The sequence below is a fragment of the Temnothorax nylanderi genome, unplaced genomic scaffold, assembly GCF_030848795.1.
Source record: "Temnothorax nylanderi isolate EJ_2023f unplaced genomic scaffold, tnyl_v1.0 TNYL_tig0081_pilon, whole genome shotgun sequence".
Classification (NCBI taxonomy): domain Eukaryota; kingdom Metazoa; phylum Arthropoda; class Insecta; order Hymenoptera; family Formicidae; genus Temnothorax; species Temnothorax nylanderi.
Genome location: NW_027249143.1, coordinates 110,207 through 128,683, shown reverse-complemented (window position 1 = coordinate 128,683; position 18,477 = coordinate 110,207). Strand labels below are relative to the sequence as shown.

The 18,477-nt window shown below is 31.2% G+C and overlaps 1 protein-coding gene across 2 annotated transcripts in view; it reads right to left on the bottom strand.

Annotated features, from left to right (window-relative positions):
* Calx (sodium/calcium exchanger Calx) overlaps positions 1–18,477 on the bottom strand; it is a 72,278-nt gene that overhangs the window by 23,386 nt on the left and 30,415 nt on the right. The window contains exons 4-5 of one of the 2 annotated variants that reach the window (XM_071709649.1): positions 4,452–4,643; positions 1,818–1,979 (exon numbers count right to left, since the gene is read on the bottom strand). In XM_071709649.1, the coding sequence (XP_071565750.1) occupies positions 1,818–1,979; positions 4,452–4,643 (354 nt within the window). The remainder of the gene's footprint in view (positions 1–1,817; positions 1,980–4,451; positions 4,644–18,477) is intronic. The other variant, XM_071709650.1, reaches the window with a different exon arrangement.

Sequence of the window (18,477 nt, the reverse complement as noted above, 5' to 3'; positions counted from 1 at the left end):
GCCTTGCTCATTCCATTGTAACCACATATCATAGTTGCATAATCCGTATGGTTGCATAATTCTAAATTTTGGGTCTGAACGAATTACAAAAGTAAACAGAATATTTTATGTATAATCAGCAATTATAAAGAAAAATACAATATTTTCCGCTATCATCACAAAACTTTTTATCTTAATTCTATCTTAATTCTTTTTAATACTTACAGTACTATTTCAATCGTACATGTTCTTATATTAATTCAATTATGCTTCTTTTGAAAAGATGGAATATTTACTTATTATATTCTAACTTAAGATTTGTTTTTGACGATATATCAAAAAAATTCCTCGATCGCTTCGGTAATTTCTGGTTGTCCGGAAATTAAGCTTTTTTTTTATAAAAGATAAAATATAGAGGAGAGGAATAGAAGTAAATACAATTCTGTGTCTTGCGCTTCTGCACGGAAGCGTTGATCTATAAGGACGGCGGGAAAAAAAGAAGAGAAAGATAAACAAGGTGAAATTACGTTGCTCGATACAGTAGTTTCCAGAGCTTTTGCCAGTTCAGCAGGCCTTTGCGATTGTGCTTGCTGAAATAAAGCACGTCTTCTCCTCCCTCTTTATCCTACTCTTACCATCTTTCCTCCACCATTTTCTTCCACCTGGATGGAAGCAGAGCCATGACTAAAGAGTGCAGAAGAACTCTTCCGCGTATCTCAAAAAATACAGGAAAAAGTCAAAGTAAAATTAAAGAAATCTCCAAAATAAAAGACACGAAGAAAATCCGTGAAAAATTCAAGAAATCAAATTACACAAACAATAAGAATCGACTTTCTTAAAACTCTTTTCACAAGTTACAAGGAACTATACGAGTTCCTTCATTTGTTTTTATACTCAAAGATAATCAATATTTATGTAAAACACTATATTTTCATGTTCTTCAAACTATAACTGTTAAGACAGATTATTGGAAAACCTAGATTACGTTGGTTTTCAAATTTTACAGTTATTTTTCGAAAGGTATCGTGTTATTGTATATCAAACGATATGTAATTAATCTTTTCGCACACGTGAATATTAAAAAATAATCTTCGTGAGACAGTCCAGGTGTGCTGCTTTCTGTTTTGCAGTTTGCACCATCATAAACGCATTTCGATCAAAATTCACTTTACCTTTCATCACGTGGCAATTTCGTATCTATCAACGTCGTTTTCATGTAAGATTAAGACCACCATTTCCAATCACGAGCAAATTATTATTCTGAGGATGTGCTGAAAACGTCTTTTTGAATGCTGATAAAATTAATCGAATTTGTGAAATCGTTCAACAAACACATGTTTTTATCGAAATTTTGATCATAAGAATCGTCGATAAAAATTTTCTTGTACAATCTTTACATACACGTACATAAAATAATATAATCAATTTCTGAAACAAAATCTTATTTAATAAATAATATACAAATAATAAGTAAGTTATTGCAGATTTTATTTTATATTAAAATTTGTTAAGAAAATATGAGACGTTTTGCAACTATTGATTACCTGCTATAATATTCTTATATAGTGGAATGATAAGAGAAGTCAAAGTATTTAAATATTAAATATCTATTTTAAAAATTTTCGATAACATAGACATCTTGTACAAAGAGAGCTTACTGAGAAATGTGAAATTCTTATTTAAAACACTTTTATCTAAAATCAAAGAAATGATAATCAAGAATTTTTTTGAAATTAGAGGAAAGGCAATAAAAAATGGGATGTAATTAAAGTCGTCCGCTTCATATATGTATACATAGTAAGCGATGATATTAACATGAAGAAAAAATTGTTACTCACCTGTGGGCGGAACGAAGGCAAAGAGGACTTTCCAGAAGATGGTAAGCGAGTGCATAAGATAATCCATCGCGGATGGTGAGGAAGGTTGACCCTCTGTGTCGCCCTCATCACCCCCACTGACGGTGAGCGCTTCCGTGAATTGTTCTTTCCAAGAACTTGTGCCTAAGAACGATATTTCACACAGAATTTGTACATCAGAAGAAAAGACAAAGAAACATAGCTTAGAAAAGAGAAATATTGTAATTTACGATATCCTGCAACGGATTCATTTTTTTAATCTCTAAAATCTTTAATTTTTATTATCAATTTTTAAAAATTGACAAAACTCCTGATTAATTCTCGCAGAAATTATTTAGAATATAAAAGTTTCTGTCTTTTATGCGCAAATAAATGAAATATTCACAGTTTGTTCACAGTTTCTTCAATAAAGACTCAATACTGAATGTAACAAAAAAACCGTTTTTATAAAATAATTTTTTGCGCACATTCAAATCCACGAGCGTGACGAACAAGCGAATAAAGCGCTATGTCGAGGGTAAATGTCGAAAAATGCTTTGAGCGATTTCACTTCACAGGTCGAGTGAAAGCAGAAAATGCAGAAAGGAAAATCGGACAAAGAAAAGTGCACTATAATAGAGCTACGTGGTACTCTCTTCTCGCTGTAATCGATTTCATCTCTACACATGTATATACACAAACGTATGAAGAGAGAGAGAGAAAGAGAGAGAGAGAGAGAGAGAGAGAGAGAGAGAGAGAGAGAGAGAGAGAGAGAGAGAACAAAGGAAGAAAAGAGATACACAGAAAAAGAAATAGAGATAGGGATAGAAGAACACAGAGAGAGCATCAAATCGTTTTCATCTCGTTCAATTTGTGTGCAACAGATATCTGCCAAATAAGATATTTATAATTGAATTTTTTTAGCGTTTGTGTAGCGTTATTATATATTTATAATATTTGCAATATTTCTTACGCGTACACCAAATAATTTATCTATTAAATGTTTTGTGTATTATATGTGTTGTCACTAATAATAGCTACTTATTAAATGGGAAACGTTAAAAAGATTAGATATCACCCGACAAGTGTCATTGTGAAGCCACCTTCTGTTTCTTTGTGCCTCGACCGAAGTTTTTATCGATAGCCTCTCAGAAATGTTTTTAAGAAACGTAAAGCATAAGAATAATTTTTTGCCGTGAAGAAAAGGAAAGCCTCTGGAGCGCAAATAAAAAATAACTTATTGCTGATATAAGTATTCGTGTTTTCTATTGTTTTTTATGTTCGAAGTCAATATCTAAAGCAAATTCAATACGATCATTTTCAAGGCTTCCATTGGAAGTTTACGGTATTCGTAGTAAGAGGTAACAATTACGCCATGTCCGGGGGGTTCTATTTTTATTATTTTGTATCTGTAATTTTTATTATTAACGCATATCTGTCACATGTAAAAGTTGTGCAAGTCATACAAGTGTTTTTTTTTTATAAATTCACAAGTTTTAAAAAATCTTAAAAAACTTAAAAAATCTTAATTTTTCTCTATAAAATAAAAATGAAGTATTTTATAATATATGTAAGTATATGCGAGTAATGTAAAAATAATAATTACATTTAAAAGTATTTACATTTAATATACTGAATGTCAAGTTTATTGCAATTCAAATCGCAGCTCATGCATCTATAGCTTAATGCACATTAGAAAAAGCAGCGCGAGATATGAAGAAATATACGAAGTACGCGATCCGAAACGGTTGCATAGCAAATATATGGCAAAAAGATGTGCGCAGAAAACGCATAAATGTAAGAATCATGCACATTGCGTCGAGGGAGTCTTGAATTTCACGAGCCTCTACATAACGTCGCATTCCTCAGGGTTGCATTTCTGAAGAGCTCCAATCTAGATGCTCGCGCATCCCGTGATACGCATTTTATCCTCCGTCGGGAAAGATTAGGTTGAGTTAGTTTGAGTTAGGCGCATACTGTGTGTTCAATAATAAATTTATGGCAGTTGGTGAAGGGAGCCATGTATCTTCGATACATGCGAAGAAATGTATTCTTCTTGTGAAGAAGAAACAACGCGTAAGAAATTTTACTAACTATATTTTACACAATTATGAAACAGAATTTAGTCACAATTTTCGGACCGATTTTTGTCCACTGTTCCCCCCATCTCTCTCTTTCTTGCTTTTCATGTTTTAACCTTCATGGTTTTAACAAAGAACTGCCGCGGACGTGCATAACTAAGGGATGCTCTCATTGTCAGCAATGATCATAATGAATATCATAATTATAATTATTCTTATATAATTAATATAAATAAATATATGTAAATATATACAAATAATGTGTACATGACGTGGTAGTATGATAAAAAAAATAAGATGTGACCTCTTGTGAAAAACTAATTGTAAGTAAAAAATGTGAACTAAATTTTTTTTATACTGATAGTTGTTTCGAAAGAAACAATTTAAGAAAAATGTCTCTGAAAATTAAATATCTTTGGATTTTTTACTGCTCGGTTATATGTAATACTAGAGAGTCTAAAAATACTTTTTGTGTGCGCGTATGAGTGTATATATAAGCTATATATCTTATATCTTATAGCAGATGTTCCGAAAAGAGATCATATTAGGAACTCACCAAGTATTATGGAGGCATTTGCTCGCTGGACAAGCTTATCCACAGTGTTCTTGAACTCCTTAGATTCTTTAATCCTGATTTGCGCTCGAATCACCTCGCCCAGGCGCGGTCTACCCAGCAGTGCCATTTTCTCTTCCTCCGTTCTCTCCTCCGGCTGCTTCTTCTCCGCCGCTGCAGCCATTCCTGCTTCCGCTGAAACCAGAAAATCGCGTCTTGCTGCTTTAATAATGTCACGGGACATGTTCCATAACAGAATAAGTAGAGAGCCGATTCATGGTCAGATAGGAACAGCGAAACAGTTTCCGTTAATTAACAGTTTTAATTAATTCCAGTCTGACGTGATAAATATGCGAGATGTACCGCTGAAAATTTCCTTATTGGATATTTTCAGATATTGAATGACCCATTTTTGCATTAGCAAAGTGCTGCATTTTTTAGCTTCAAGAAAATAATTTTAACATCGAAACGTAGATGTACCGACACAGTTCTAAAGTCATTAAAAAATATATAGAGTTATACAAAGTTATAAAATCATAAACAGAGCATTTTATTTAGTATTTAAAAATTATTAATTATTCTTTAAAAATATTTTATTTTTTATTTTTTACTAAAATTATTTTCTTATAATTATGATATTATTTTTAATATAGTGCTATTATTTTTATTTATTATATTGATATATATTACTAAATCATATACTTATTAAATATAATTCTATTTAGCTTCTAAAATACCTTGACTTCCATATAGGTATACTAAATTTTATATATGTATACCCATATAAAACGCGTATAGTATTAAAGACTTAATAACATTATTAGTATATATTGTTAAAGATAAACTCATGACACTCCGACCTGACTAAAGATTGATTGTGTGGAAACAATATTAGACAATTGATTGATCGATATCCTCTGTACATGTAAATCTATTTAAATAGACCTTAAACACAGACGACAAACGCGACAAACAGTCGCTTTCTCGCACAGTCGCGGCTTTACTATCGATTGGTCTCATGAATTATAGTCGCACACCTCTCTTAAGCTAATTCCGTGCCTCGTACTTCGTGTCTGACCACGCATCGACTCACATCACTTGCATTGACACTTTTCTACTAGCGCATAGTGTGAAACTAAACTCAGCCTAGAAAACATTGTTCTATGCGGCTGCATACAAATGTGGAGATATAAATATTAATTTCGTCATTCTTATATAGTTAGTACGGTAGTTAGTTTCGACAAAAATATTTTGAGCCGTATTATTCAACTATCTGAAGAAATGTTAACATGTAAAGAACGATATATTAATAGCTATGTAAAGGCTCTATAATTAAAAAAATTAAAACTTGATACGGGCAATAAGAGCCAAGCGAGACGTTTAATCGCTAAAATTTATTATAAAATACATGTTAAAATTACGAACGTTTCGACCCTATTTTGGGGTCCTCCTCAGCGCATTATATAAGATCCATTGTTTACATAAATCGACGGCGTGAAGGCCATAATAATATTTAACATTTTGAAAGAACGAGTAACGCATTTTTCAGCCTGCGTGAATTAATAGCTATGTAAAGGCTCTATAATAAAAAAATTAAAACTTGATACGGGCAATAAGAGCCAAGCAAAACGTTCAATCGCTAAAATTTATTATAAAATACATGTTAAAATTACGAACGTTTCGACCCTATTTTGGGGTCCTCCTCAGCGCATTGTATAAGATCCATTGTTTACATAAATCGACGGCGTGAAGGCCATAATAATATTTAACATTTTGAAAGAACGAGTAACGCATTTTTCAGCCTGCGTGAATTAATAGCTATGTAAAGGCTCTATAATTAAAAAAATTAAAACTTGATACGGGCAATAAGAGCCAAGCGAAAGTTTAATCGCTAAAATTTATTATAAAATACATGTTAAAATTACGAACGATATATTAAGTAATCCAAATATTATTTATGTAACGATAAAAAGTTCGGCAATGTGATGTATACTGAAGATTTTGTACAAAATAAGTCTGCTGTGCTATCAACGCATAAATAATACTCGATAACCACATTTATCTCCGTCATCGAGAGATGATCGATACTTTGCACCGGATGGTTCGATCGATGATGAATGACGCATTTATTGTCGATATCTTCTGTCCACAACCGTGATAGTATATGATCGTATTTCATCGCAAAAATAAAAGAAAGTAGGAATAAATCCGGGATATGTGCCAAAATAAAAGACAGCCACGAGAAATAAAAGAATAAATAAAAGTTAGAGAGATAGAGAAAAAAAGTATTATTATTATTAGAGGAAATTATATATAATTGTACAGAGTTTCCATTAAAATGGAAAATTTTTATGTAGAGATATATATAATTTCTTCAAAAAAATAACAAAATTCTATAGAAAAAAATTTATTTCATACTGTGTATATACAGTTTATACATATATTTCTGTTTTAAAAATCTCTTGCAAAAAAAAGTCTATAGACTATTTTTACACTTTCCAATATAAGAAATCAATTAGCGGGCAAACTTGTTCTTTAAACGATCAGTTATGCCCCAAACACAGCAGGAAAGTTAAAATATCTTTATTAGAAAAATGTATTATTTTTTAATCGCTTATCTACTTCAAATTTTCATTTTAAGAAACATCCTTTTGTAAGCAGATATAAATTTGTTTGCCTTTTACTGTATTCTAGTATTACTCTATAAAAGCTTCTTATAGCTCATATCTCGACTAAAGCCCGGTGAGTTAGCTTTCCGCATTGGCAAATTCAATTTCGCTCGACTTTTCTTTGATTCAGGATCGATGTATCCTCCGTTATCTCAGTAATACCCTCCTAAACTTCGCGTCTCGCGAAAGATATTTTGTCAGATCACTATTGCGTCACTAATTTTAACATTAAGTATAACAATGAAAAAAAGTATTTGATGTTTTATATGTAATTATAAAAAGCTTTTGATAATTTACTGGATAAGCGGAAAATAATCTTTTACAATAAAATGTAGTTTGAAATATAAAGTAAAATAATAAACATTATTTAATAATGTCAGGTTATTATTTAATAATAATAATAATAATAAAGTAATAATATTATACTATGTAATAAAATCGCATTTATCACATTTGCAGCATATTATTGGCGTTTGCAAAATACAATAATAATCTTTGTTGGGGTACAATTTCATATTTGTATCCGTATCCGTATTTTCAACGTAAACTATATTTGTTGTTTACCACTTTTTGTTTTTATGATCTGTATTCACATTTCACTTGTGTGAAAATCCCCAGCTATATCGATCTGAAAGTGTTCTGAATGCTTCCAACCTTTACAAAAATCGGAAAAGAGACTTTTCCGGAACTTTACGTAACTATGTACATCTCAAAACTCAGTTAAAATAAGGCCAAAATCAATTAGCACTGTGAGATTTATAGCATACTCGAAAATAAAATCTTTGGAAGAGTATTCTGTTATAATTATTCAACGTATATAATTAAATAAATAATAATAATAAAAATATTATATAGGATTTAATGATATGGTATTTTTTTATCCTATTCTTTTAAAATTAATGGATTTTAATGCCCTTGATATGTATGAAAGATGCAGCGAGTTAATCAAATTTGATCTAAATTTACTTTCCAAAGCCATCGGTGTAATACGTCGTCGAACTTGAAACTTATCGAACGCGAATGATTCGAACAAAAGATGCGGGAATACAATTTATCAGGGAAGATGGAGAGGGCAAGGGATTAGCAATGGTAGATTATTCCTGTCCCAGACATGGATAAGATCAATGAACGATCGGTCGATGAACGCCAGATCCAGTCGGGGGTGCGATTTATTGCCCTCGAAATACGTCTTTCGTTGAAAAAGCCGGCGCGTATAAAATTTGCGGTAAAGGGAATGTAATTCGCCACGGGAATTATTCCGCATTGTGCAAACTTTCTAGCACATTTCCCAGTATTGCTTCCTTCGCTCGAATGTAATAACGCATTGCGATGCATTTTAAGTGAGTTTCGTCACAATGTGAGTTAGCCCAACACAGAAATACTTTACGCGCTCGCATTTTTACGCAAATATAAATTTATTATTAACTCTACGTGCTAAGTTCACTTTTTATATAAAAAGATAAAACGATTTCAGTTTTAAATTTTATTTTATACTTAAGGGGGGAGACTCGTATCTTTGACCCTTTTTTTGATAATTTTTTATAAAGAACTGAGAGTATTTATTGAATCCTAATAAAATACATGATAATGTTGACAATCAAATGTACAAGAAAAAATTTTTTTATAGTAGAAAAAATACAAAATACAAAAATACAAAAGGGTCAAAGATACGAGTCTCCCCCCTTAATGTTGAATGAGTTGGAAAATCTCTTTTTTAGTTCTCTTGAGACTAACAATAAAACACGTATGATACATCTTTTATTTTTTATCTGTTAAGAACTTCAAATGCTTATTTGAGCTACTTAGAGTAAATAATCTTAAAATAAAAGAAAGCACGAGATACTTACGAGAAAAAACTGTTCCATTTTTTTATTGGATAAACTTCGCAATCGAAAAATTTCTAGCTGCAGCAGAACTGGAACGCGGTGATTGAATACAAGCGTTGACTAAATATGGTCCTGGCTTTTCCATTAGAATATTTTAAACTTGATTGGTAGCGGCGAGTCAGAAATAAATGGCGGCGGAAAACCTCGTCTCATTTCGCAAGGTTTTTTTAACGGTAGTGGAATTTTTACGAGCGCTCCTCGATCAAAACGTCGAAATTATCGGAAAACATAAGAAATGGCAGGACGAGAGCAAACTATAAATTCAGTATATGGATACGGTAAAATCTTTTTCAAATTTTTAAAAAACTTCAGAAATCTATTTATCAGAAATGAACACATTATTCAAGTTAAAAGATTTTTATTTATTTATTTATTTTTTTTTAGAAAAAATTAAAGATTGATTTTAAACTATTATAACTGCCTAGTTAAAAAATTATACAAAAAACTTAAAGGTACTTACTATATTAGAATATCAACACGATGTTATCTCGCGTGCAGCAAACAGCGAGGCGAATCGGTATATTTATACGCGAGCCGTCAAGTTGAAAGTACTTTAGATTATCGTATCTCTCAGTCACAGCAATTGAGTTTCACTAACAGGTTTAATCGATAGCTATAATACCGATTATCTAACGAACATGCTTTTAATATTGTTCTACGTTTTATGAATGGAGCGCAATGCAATATGGCAGTTATATGGCAGTTAACATTCAAGAATTTAAAGCGACAAGCGTTGCTTCAGCATAGCTCTAAATGTTTGAATATTTTAATTGCAGAAATTATATAATTATTCGAAATGAGATAAATCTTCGCTAATTCTTTTTTCCGTTTTAAATATTTAATTAGTACATCACCTACACCGATTTGCGTATAATTAATTAATTAGCAAAAATATTACTTCACAGTTGTTTGGTTGAAAAGGGTATAAGTTAATGTATGTATATATACGCGAGCTTACTCAGGGTCATGACCACGCGAGGGTCATGACATATCGAAATAAAAATCATTTCAATCAAAGCTAGGTTCTAGAGATATATTCTTTACATACACTTTTCGTACTTTTAATTTCTTTATCCATTTTTTTATTTATTTTCATTTAATATGTCTAATATATTTTTCTTTTTAAGATAATCCTTTGAATTGACAACGTACAGATTGTATGACAAATGTATAGATATTTATCATTTCCACAAAACTTTTAATTTTATTATATACAATTGCAGAGAGGAGAAATTTTTTAATAAATTAAATATGCCACGTTGCTATATCAATATTCAAAGCGAAACTCAGAGAAACTGCAGTACGCGGCGATTTTTAACCAAGTGGTTGAGCACGTATATAGGTCGATGTAGCAGCTGAAATTACTCTTACTCTTGGTACTGCAAGAGTAAAATAGATCGATCGAGAGATGGATGGGGTTAGCAATGGGGGTGCTTAATGCGAGACTGGGTTTATCATGGATCACCCGAACGACCACTGCAATTAGGGGGATGGCCCAGAAGTTAAGAAAGTTCCAAGTGAAGAAGTTAAGAGATGACGCAATATTTTTATCAATCTATCAATGGAATATTAATAAAGGGTCTATATTAAACGCGTGATTAGCCTCGAGCATAAAGCGATCGAGAACCGCGCTTTTACTCTCGCTTTTGGAAATATCGCATCGTTTAATTATTCCCGCTTTCTACCGCGCGCTGTCGATAGAAATTTTATTTAAACATAATTTATACTTCATGGAAAACTTGCACCGCGCTTGAAAATTCTCAGAAGTAAAATTACGAGAACTTTCTCAATTATTAAAGAATATATAAATTTATCCTTGATATTTTAGATCTGTAGTTCTATCTTCTAGTACACTTTCTCTGCCGCGTATGAAGTTAATTTGCAACTTGTTACAGTATTTAAACTATTTCCTGAAGATAAATTATTATTGCTTAAGTTATATTCAGAATTTTAACGTTAATTAATTAATGTTTGTTGCTTTTTCTTTTATTCTTTACTAATTAATTTACTAGTTACTAATTAATTATTATTATAGTTATAAGTTTGTAATTTATATACTTTATATACCTATAATTATTGCTCGTACTTTTGAATATTTTCTGTAATTAAATGTATATACAAGTAAAGATGTATTTTCAGTTTGGAATGTTTTAGAATACTGTATTATTTATTTTAACTTTATTTGATTATTTCCTTCATTTTTATTTGTATTATTTCTATTTTATTTCTATTATCACATTTTTTTAATTGATTTCTTTTCAGAGACACATTGTTGCATCACTTATTCGCCAATACTTTGTCGACCTGTTCGCCGTCAAAGTTCGCTCGGCTTTAGCCCGGGAATCCATTTTTAGAAGCAACGTATGGCGCTTTGCGGCCAACGTAACTTACGTCGCGGTAAGGTTACTTTTAAGTAGTAAATTAGACGCGTTATTTCGAGACCAGTCAGCAGAAATTCAACGAGCAACTGATTAAAAGTTTATAGTAAATTTATAATAAATTTGACCAGGTCCTTGTTACCTTGTTACTGCCGTTGTTATCGTCAGGACTTCAAAAACAAACAAAAAACATTTTCCGACTAAAGGCTATAACACACAAAATGCATAGCCTAGCATAAGCATGGTATAAGACCGCTAAACCAATGCTCAAACTATCCAGTATAAAATCACCATATTAATTTACATAAGATGCTCATTGATCCAGCGCCAGCGGTCTTATGCTATACGCTTGCTACGCTATGCATTTCGTGTGTCCAGGGTTCTTATAAGTGGAAAATAACGATGGAAACGATTCAGTTTTTCTTAAATTATTTAAAAAATCAAAAGAAATTTTTTCATCCGAGAAAAATTTTGCAACTTATCGAAACTGGAAATAAACTATCCTACTTATTGTTAAAGTAACAGCCACAGTTGATATAATGAGATAAAAAAGTCTGAAATATAAACATAAGATCCAAAACTTTCATGACCTGGAGAGATTAATTAATTCCTTAATTAAAAGCAAACAGCCGTGGGTTAATTAGGTGCCACGCAAAAAACGTAACAAATCGCCAGGATTTCATACTCATTTCTATTCCTCTTAAATAGACAAAATATGCATTTAAACAACAAAATCTAACTTTATATATTTATACATTAACAAAAAAATGCATCCCTTACAGGCAAAATAATTTTGTATTTATACTCGTTCTCTTCTCACAGTCGCGCGAATCTCAATGTATTTTTTAAATAAAATAACTTTATTAACTTACTCGAATTTCTGAAATAATTAATTCTTCATGACATTAATCGAAACTATATTAGAAGGTAAAATCGCTAAGAATAAAAATATTTTTTTTATATGAACTTTATCATACAAATCGTAATATGATTTTATACATATATGTGTGATGTATTTTGTAATAATGTGGGATTTTTATTATTTATTATAAAAATGTTGTTGACAAATAGGCTAAGATTCAGATATCGCTTATTGTGTCTTTTCAAAGATGACAGAATTGAAACTGAATTTCCGATGGAAGTTGTATTTTAATTCGCATGAGTAAGGATCAATTCCTCGCGCTTATCCAAGTTCGTTAGCACGAATAACATAGCCAGTCACGGATGAGAGGATATTTCATTATGATAGAAGTTATATTTTCCTCTACTTATCAGCAAGTCGGAGCAAAAACTGGCTTCCGACAGGTCACGTTTACTTTGTTCTTATCAGCGTTTAACATTTATGCGACTTTATCATTCATTTTTTTAAATATTGCGTTTTAAATTAAACTTACGAGTAAAAACTATTTCCTAATATAAAATCTCCATTACCAATTCTGCTTGTTAGTGACTTATTTTTCGTTCATATGATATGTATCACATTATGTGTATTTAAATATATAACTGTTGCCAGCACAGTTTTCACGGAAACTTATGCTCAAAATGATTATTTATCAGTGAATATCACATAATTTTCTAATCTCGAGTGTTATTTATTTCAACCCACGCTTGTTGCTTTTGACGTGTTTTTATGATAGTAACCGTTCATTTCGGCTTTATATCAATTGCGCCTTGTGACAGTACAAATCATGAATAAATACAGCAAAGACTTATAAATAAAAATGAGAAATGTAAAATAATAAATAAAAATTGTAAATAAAATTTACAAAAATAAAAATCATAAATAAACATCATGAAATTTTATCGCATAAATCATAAATGTAAAATAGCAAAAATTTATCGTGAAATATTATAAATAAAAATGACATATATGTTTAATAAAATAAATGAAAATTATAAAATATTGTTGTGGAAAACAATAAAAATTATAAAACTTTATAAGTAAATGTAAACTAATTTTTTATTACAGGAATTACGATTAAAAATTATAAAGCTCTAATTCTTTCTGTACATTTTATTATAATAATCGATCATCAATTGCATATAATTTATATAACTGGATTTTAGTAATAAATGCATGTTGTTTAATAAGAGTATCTACTTGATTCAGTTAAATAAATAAATGCATGTTATTATAATTCATCTGACTTAATTTATTATTAATTATTCATTATTATGTCATCATCATTTATCAGTCACTTAAAAATGATATAATCATATATGCGCTCTCGCATTCACACAAGAACGCACACATAATACGCCGCTTATCGATTCTTTTTGTTTACGAGCGATTAAATTACATAGTTAATTATATAAATTAAATAACTTATTTATCTTTTTCTCTCTTTCTTTTTTTTAAATATAAACGCACTGTTCTCAGTAATGCATTTGGTTGTAGAAGATAACTGTAGGAAACAGAATCGAATACACGTACAAGCGTAAAACTGTGTTAGCAATCAGTGCGTTATCTTTTATACGCTACGTTCATTCACAGCGCGTTATTATCAAGGTTATACATGATTAATCACAACGAATGAACATCGCCTTATCAATTAAATCGTCATAGATATACATGTATAAATAAGAATCTCTCATCGCTAAATATTATATAGAAAAATAGCTTCGTCCGCCAGTGATTAAACAGCAATTATTATCAGTCGAAGGTGTGTAAAATATAGAAAAATAGCCTCGTCCGCCAGTGATTAAACAGCAATTATTATCAGTCGAAGGTGTGTAAAATATAGAAAAATAGCTTCGTCCGCCAGTGATTATACAGCAATAATTATTATCAGTCGAAGGTGTGTAAAATATAGAAAAATAGATTCGTCCGCCAGTGATTATACAGCAATAATTATTATCAGTCGAAGGTGTGTAAAATATAGAAAAATAGCTTCGTCCGCCAGTGATTAAACAGCAATTATTATCAGCCTGTTTAATCACTGGCGGACGAAGCTATTTTTCTATATTTTACACACCTTCGACTAATAATAATTGCTGTTTAATCACTGGCGGACGAAGCTATTTTTCTATATTTTACACACCTTCGACTGATAATAATTGCTGTTTAATCGCTAAATATTATGTTTTCAAGTAGACTCAATATCTTATTCCAATTAATAATAACCTATTACCTTTTATTTACATTTTACATACGCGTGCATTATTTTTCTTTTATATTTACGCGTTGCGTATTTATGTGCTTTACTCATATTTGTTTAATCATTATTTTCTTAATACTATAATATTAAGAAAAATAATGGTTAATTAAGAAATTTTCTGAAAGTTGGGTTTTCCAAATTGCCAACTTGCTACATTACGACATTTTAATGACAGATATAAAATCGTGAATCGTGCGTTCGCAGAATTTCACGCAGTGATATCTAGGTGATCGTTAGTATGTATGTATATGATACGATGAGCTGATCGGTCATTAAATAGACATTAACGTTCGTCTAACGCGTAAACACGCGTTTTATAAGCAATACCGCATTCTTGATTGCACCTTGATGGCCCATAAGTAAAATACGCCTTGTATGATACCGCAATACAATCGTAATGGCGTTACCGTTACACAGAAAGTAAACTTTTGCATATTGCGATGTGACAAGTACTCGCACAGGAAACAACTTCTGATCTGCTATAGCAAAACATTTCACGTTCATATTTAATGGTAGCCCTGAATTATCGTCGCGTTCGCAGAAACATCTTGAGACAGGTGTTTTAAAGTTTTGAAATAACCTCGATAAAAACGGAGTATCCAATTTGTATTCTTTAATCATGCGTTAAAGCGTATAAGAAAGTATAATGTAAGCAGATTGTTTGTACAACTTTTGTGCAAACGCGAATTATACACCACGGGCAATTAAAAGAGGTAAATAGCGGTTATAAACAAGTTTTTAAATTCGAGAGAGCGATTTATATGGAAGGAAGAAATATAATCACCTGCAGGGCTTAATACAGGATATCCTGACCATAAAACGCAGCACGTTACACAATGGATGGAGTTCAGAAAATAAATGAAATTGCAACACCGACCGAACGAGACGTGAGCTCTGGGCGTATATTATTGGAAATGTAATAATGGGGTCGTCCGTAAGTTCGTTGCCTCTCTATTCTTATCAACAAGAACGCAATATATATATTGTAGAATGTAGATAATGATCCACGTGATAAATAATGACATATTTGAAAGAATTGTAAAAAAAAACAGTTAATTAAAATTAATAAAGTTAATAACAAAATTATATGCACAGAGATAATAAAATTAATTAATATTTATTTGATAAAAAAGACAATTGTGTTTAAAGAAAATATGAAATTACGTCTTGTCAATCTTTTTAAAATACAAGATAAAAATAAATTATTATTAACATCGATCATTATTATATTTGAATCATTACTGTCATTATATCATTATATTATCCTTTCGTTGTTATATTATTACTGTTCTTCTTGTGTTTTTTGCTTTATTATATTTATATTTTATTATTATATTAATTTTTTATATTATCTATCGTAAAATGGGAAAAAGATTAATTTCTATTCTAATTGTTATAATTCCAAGAGCAAAATAACAAAAACTGAACAAGTCGTATCTATATAATAATTGAAGTGAATCCTAAGAACAAAAAAAAATAGAAAGTATCAAATTAGCTAATCCTTGTCGTTTGCCGTCTGACATACATTTTGTGTCAAATACACGTTACAACTAGTTACACAATTCTGGTCGTCGCGTCTAGTTTGTGATTGACGTCAGACTGTATTTAAAGTTCTATATAGAATCGACATAGAGCTAGATCAGTCACGCGATATTCGTCGTGGATTTTCCTGACTCATACGGGCCGCAAGGGACCACGGATCCCATTACAATGTTCAAAGTTTCCTTCTCTCGCTCTTTTTCTTCTAACCTCGTTTATTCGCCGCCGTTACTCAGCATTACTAATCGGAATTTCTGATGTCGTCTAATATATCATGAATAATCTGATTCATCCATCATACAATATCAAAATCAAGAATACCAAACTTATATGTGTGTCTTGCAGTTTGATAACAAAAAATATAACATATATGCAAACTTACATTGTATCTAAAAATTCTTTAAAAATTGACGTGATTAACAAGCAAGTTAATATGATTCTTATTTATAAAGAGAATTAAATAAAAATGGAAATTACAGCTTTATATATGCCGAACAGTATCATCATCGTTTTTGCGTCAAATATTCCAAAATGTACACAATTGCGAAAAACCAGAAATTCAGCTGCTTGTAAAAGTGATCGTCGAAAGCGAGCAACGAAAGGAAGGAAATGAAACTTGCGCTCTTGTCACGGTGGCTCAAAATCCTCGCATTAGCTTGCATCAAATTGCACGTGAATATGGCATTAGTCGGAGCGGTGTAATCCGTGTCCTTCACCGCCGTAAATTCCATCCGTATCATTCTCAGCCTGCACCGAGAACTGAATAGCACAATCAGCACAGATTTTATAAATCGGGTTGGATTTTGAGCTCAACATTTCAAAGTGACAATTTATTTTTTTTTATTCAGTGTATTATTTTCTGCTAAACATTTACGAACTGTGGGATCGTTTTTATATATATGCACCTTTCATCAAACAATCCAGCATTATTTCCAGCAGATTCAGCACGAAAGGCATTGAACAGTGAATGTACGAGATTATTGGCGATAGAATTATTGTTCTTTATTTCATCGACGAAAATCTGAATGGCAATATATGTATAGTAGATTTATTCGAGAAACGATTTTGCTGCAATAGTGCAAGATTTACTTTTAACTACAGGACAAATAGCGCGATATTAGTATGATGGATATATTTTTCACTGGTGCCAGAAATGAGCTGAATGTAAGATTTCTAGATCGCTTTTCTCCTAACTGTTAACTGTTGCCCTAAGCCCTTTACGCGGCGCGGCGTATAACTCGTATCAAGACGTGGGCTTCAGATGCGTTTATATGCATCTCCGAGAAGACGCAGACGGAGTCGGTGGTTGGTGAACTTCGTCAGTCTGGTTTATAATTGGTGTCAGACGGTATTTACCGTTTTATACTCGGCATTACGCGCGACGCTACGAGATAATTTTAAATTCTCGGCGACGCGTTACTGCGCCGATGCGGTGCGAGTGCGAGTGCACGTGCCAAACGCATTTGCATTATTTCACGCATTGTAGCCCGGAAATTTCGAACGCTTGTAATGAGAGTATAACATAATATAAATTGCCATATAATATAGTGTTTTGCATGTGAGACACATGAATACTTCTATTCAACACAATATTAATATTTGCATGTTTACACAGATATTATTAATACCGCTGTGTATACATCTTGTTTCAGTTACAAAAGATATATATAATAACGTATTTTGTATTAATAACGTATATTAATATTCAAAATAAATATTTTAAAATATAAAGAACGTACAGTTTAAATTAAATTATGATTTTGTTAAACATAATTTAATTTAAATTTTTGAAACAAGAATATCACACTACGTTATATTATAAAATTCTGTGTTAAAGTTTATATAAAAATGTAATTTTGAAAGTTTTAGTTTGATTATAAAGATATATTGAATTAAGAAACTTGAATTAATTTATATGTGGTACATATTTATTAAGTAAAAGATCCGATTTTAATATTAAATCTTGAGAATTTTATTATCCGTTGTGTATCAAATATAAATTATTTATATCAGACGTAAACATATTTTTGTAATTAGAGTGCAGAACTGTGACAGACACGTGTTCTAACCGTCTGCTCACGATCCTTGAATCGATGCAGAAATAAGTGCAAACGTGTAGGCACGTGCCTAATAATAGTGCAAGCTAATATGCGATAGTAATGCAGATCATCCGGTTATATTTTTACGACTTTTCTCTTCCATTTATTAATTCTATCACTTAACATTTACTAGCTTGTCAAATAGTTTATTTCACCAACATCTAAGTGATTCTAAACAGGAATATTTGACGCAGAATTTCGCGCAAATGTCATAACATTATCGCGTCAGAGAAACGCATGTTTAAGCTATGATGAAAATTTTTTAAAAATAGATTCTCTTATATCATTACAACATTTGTT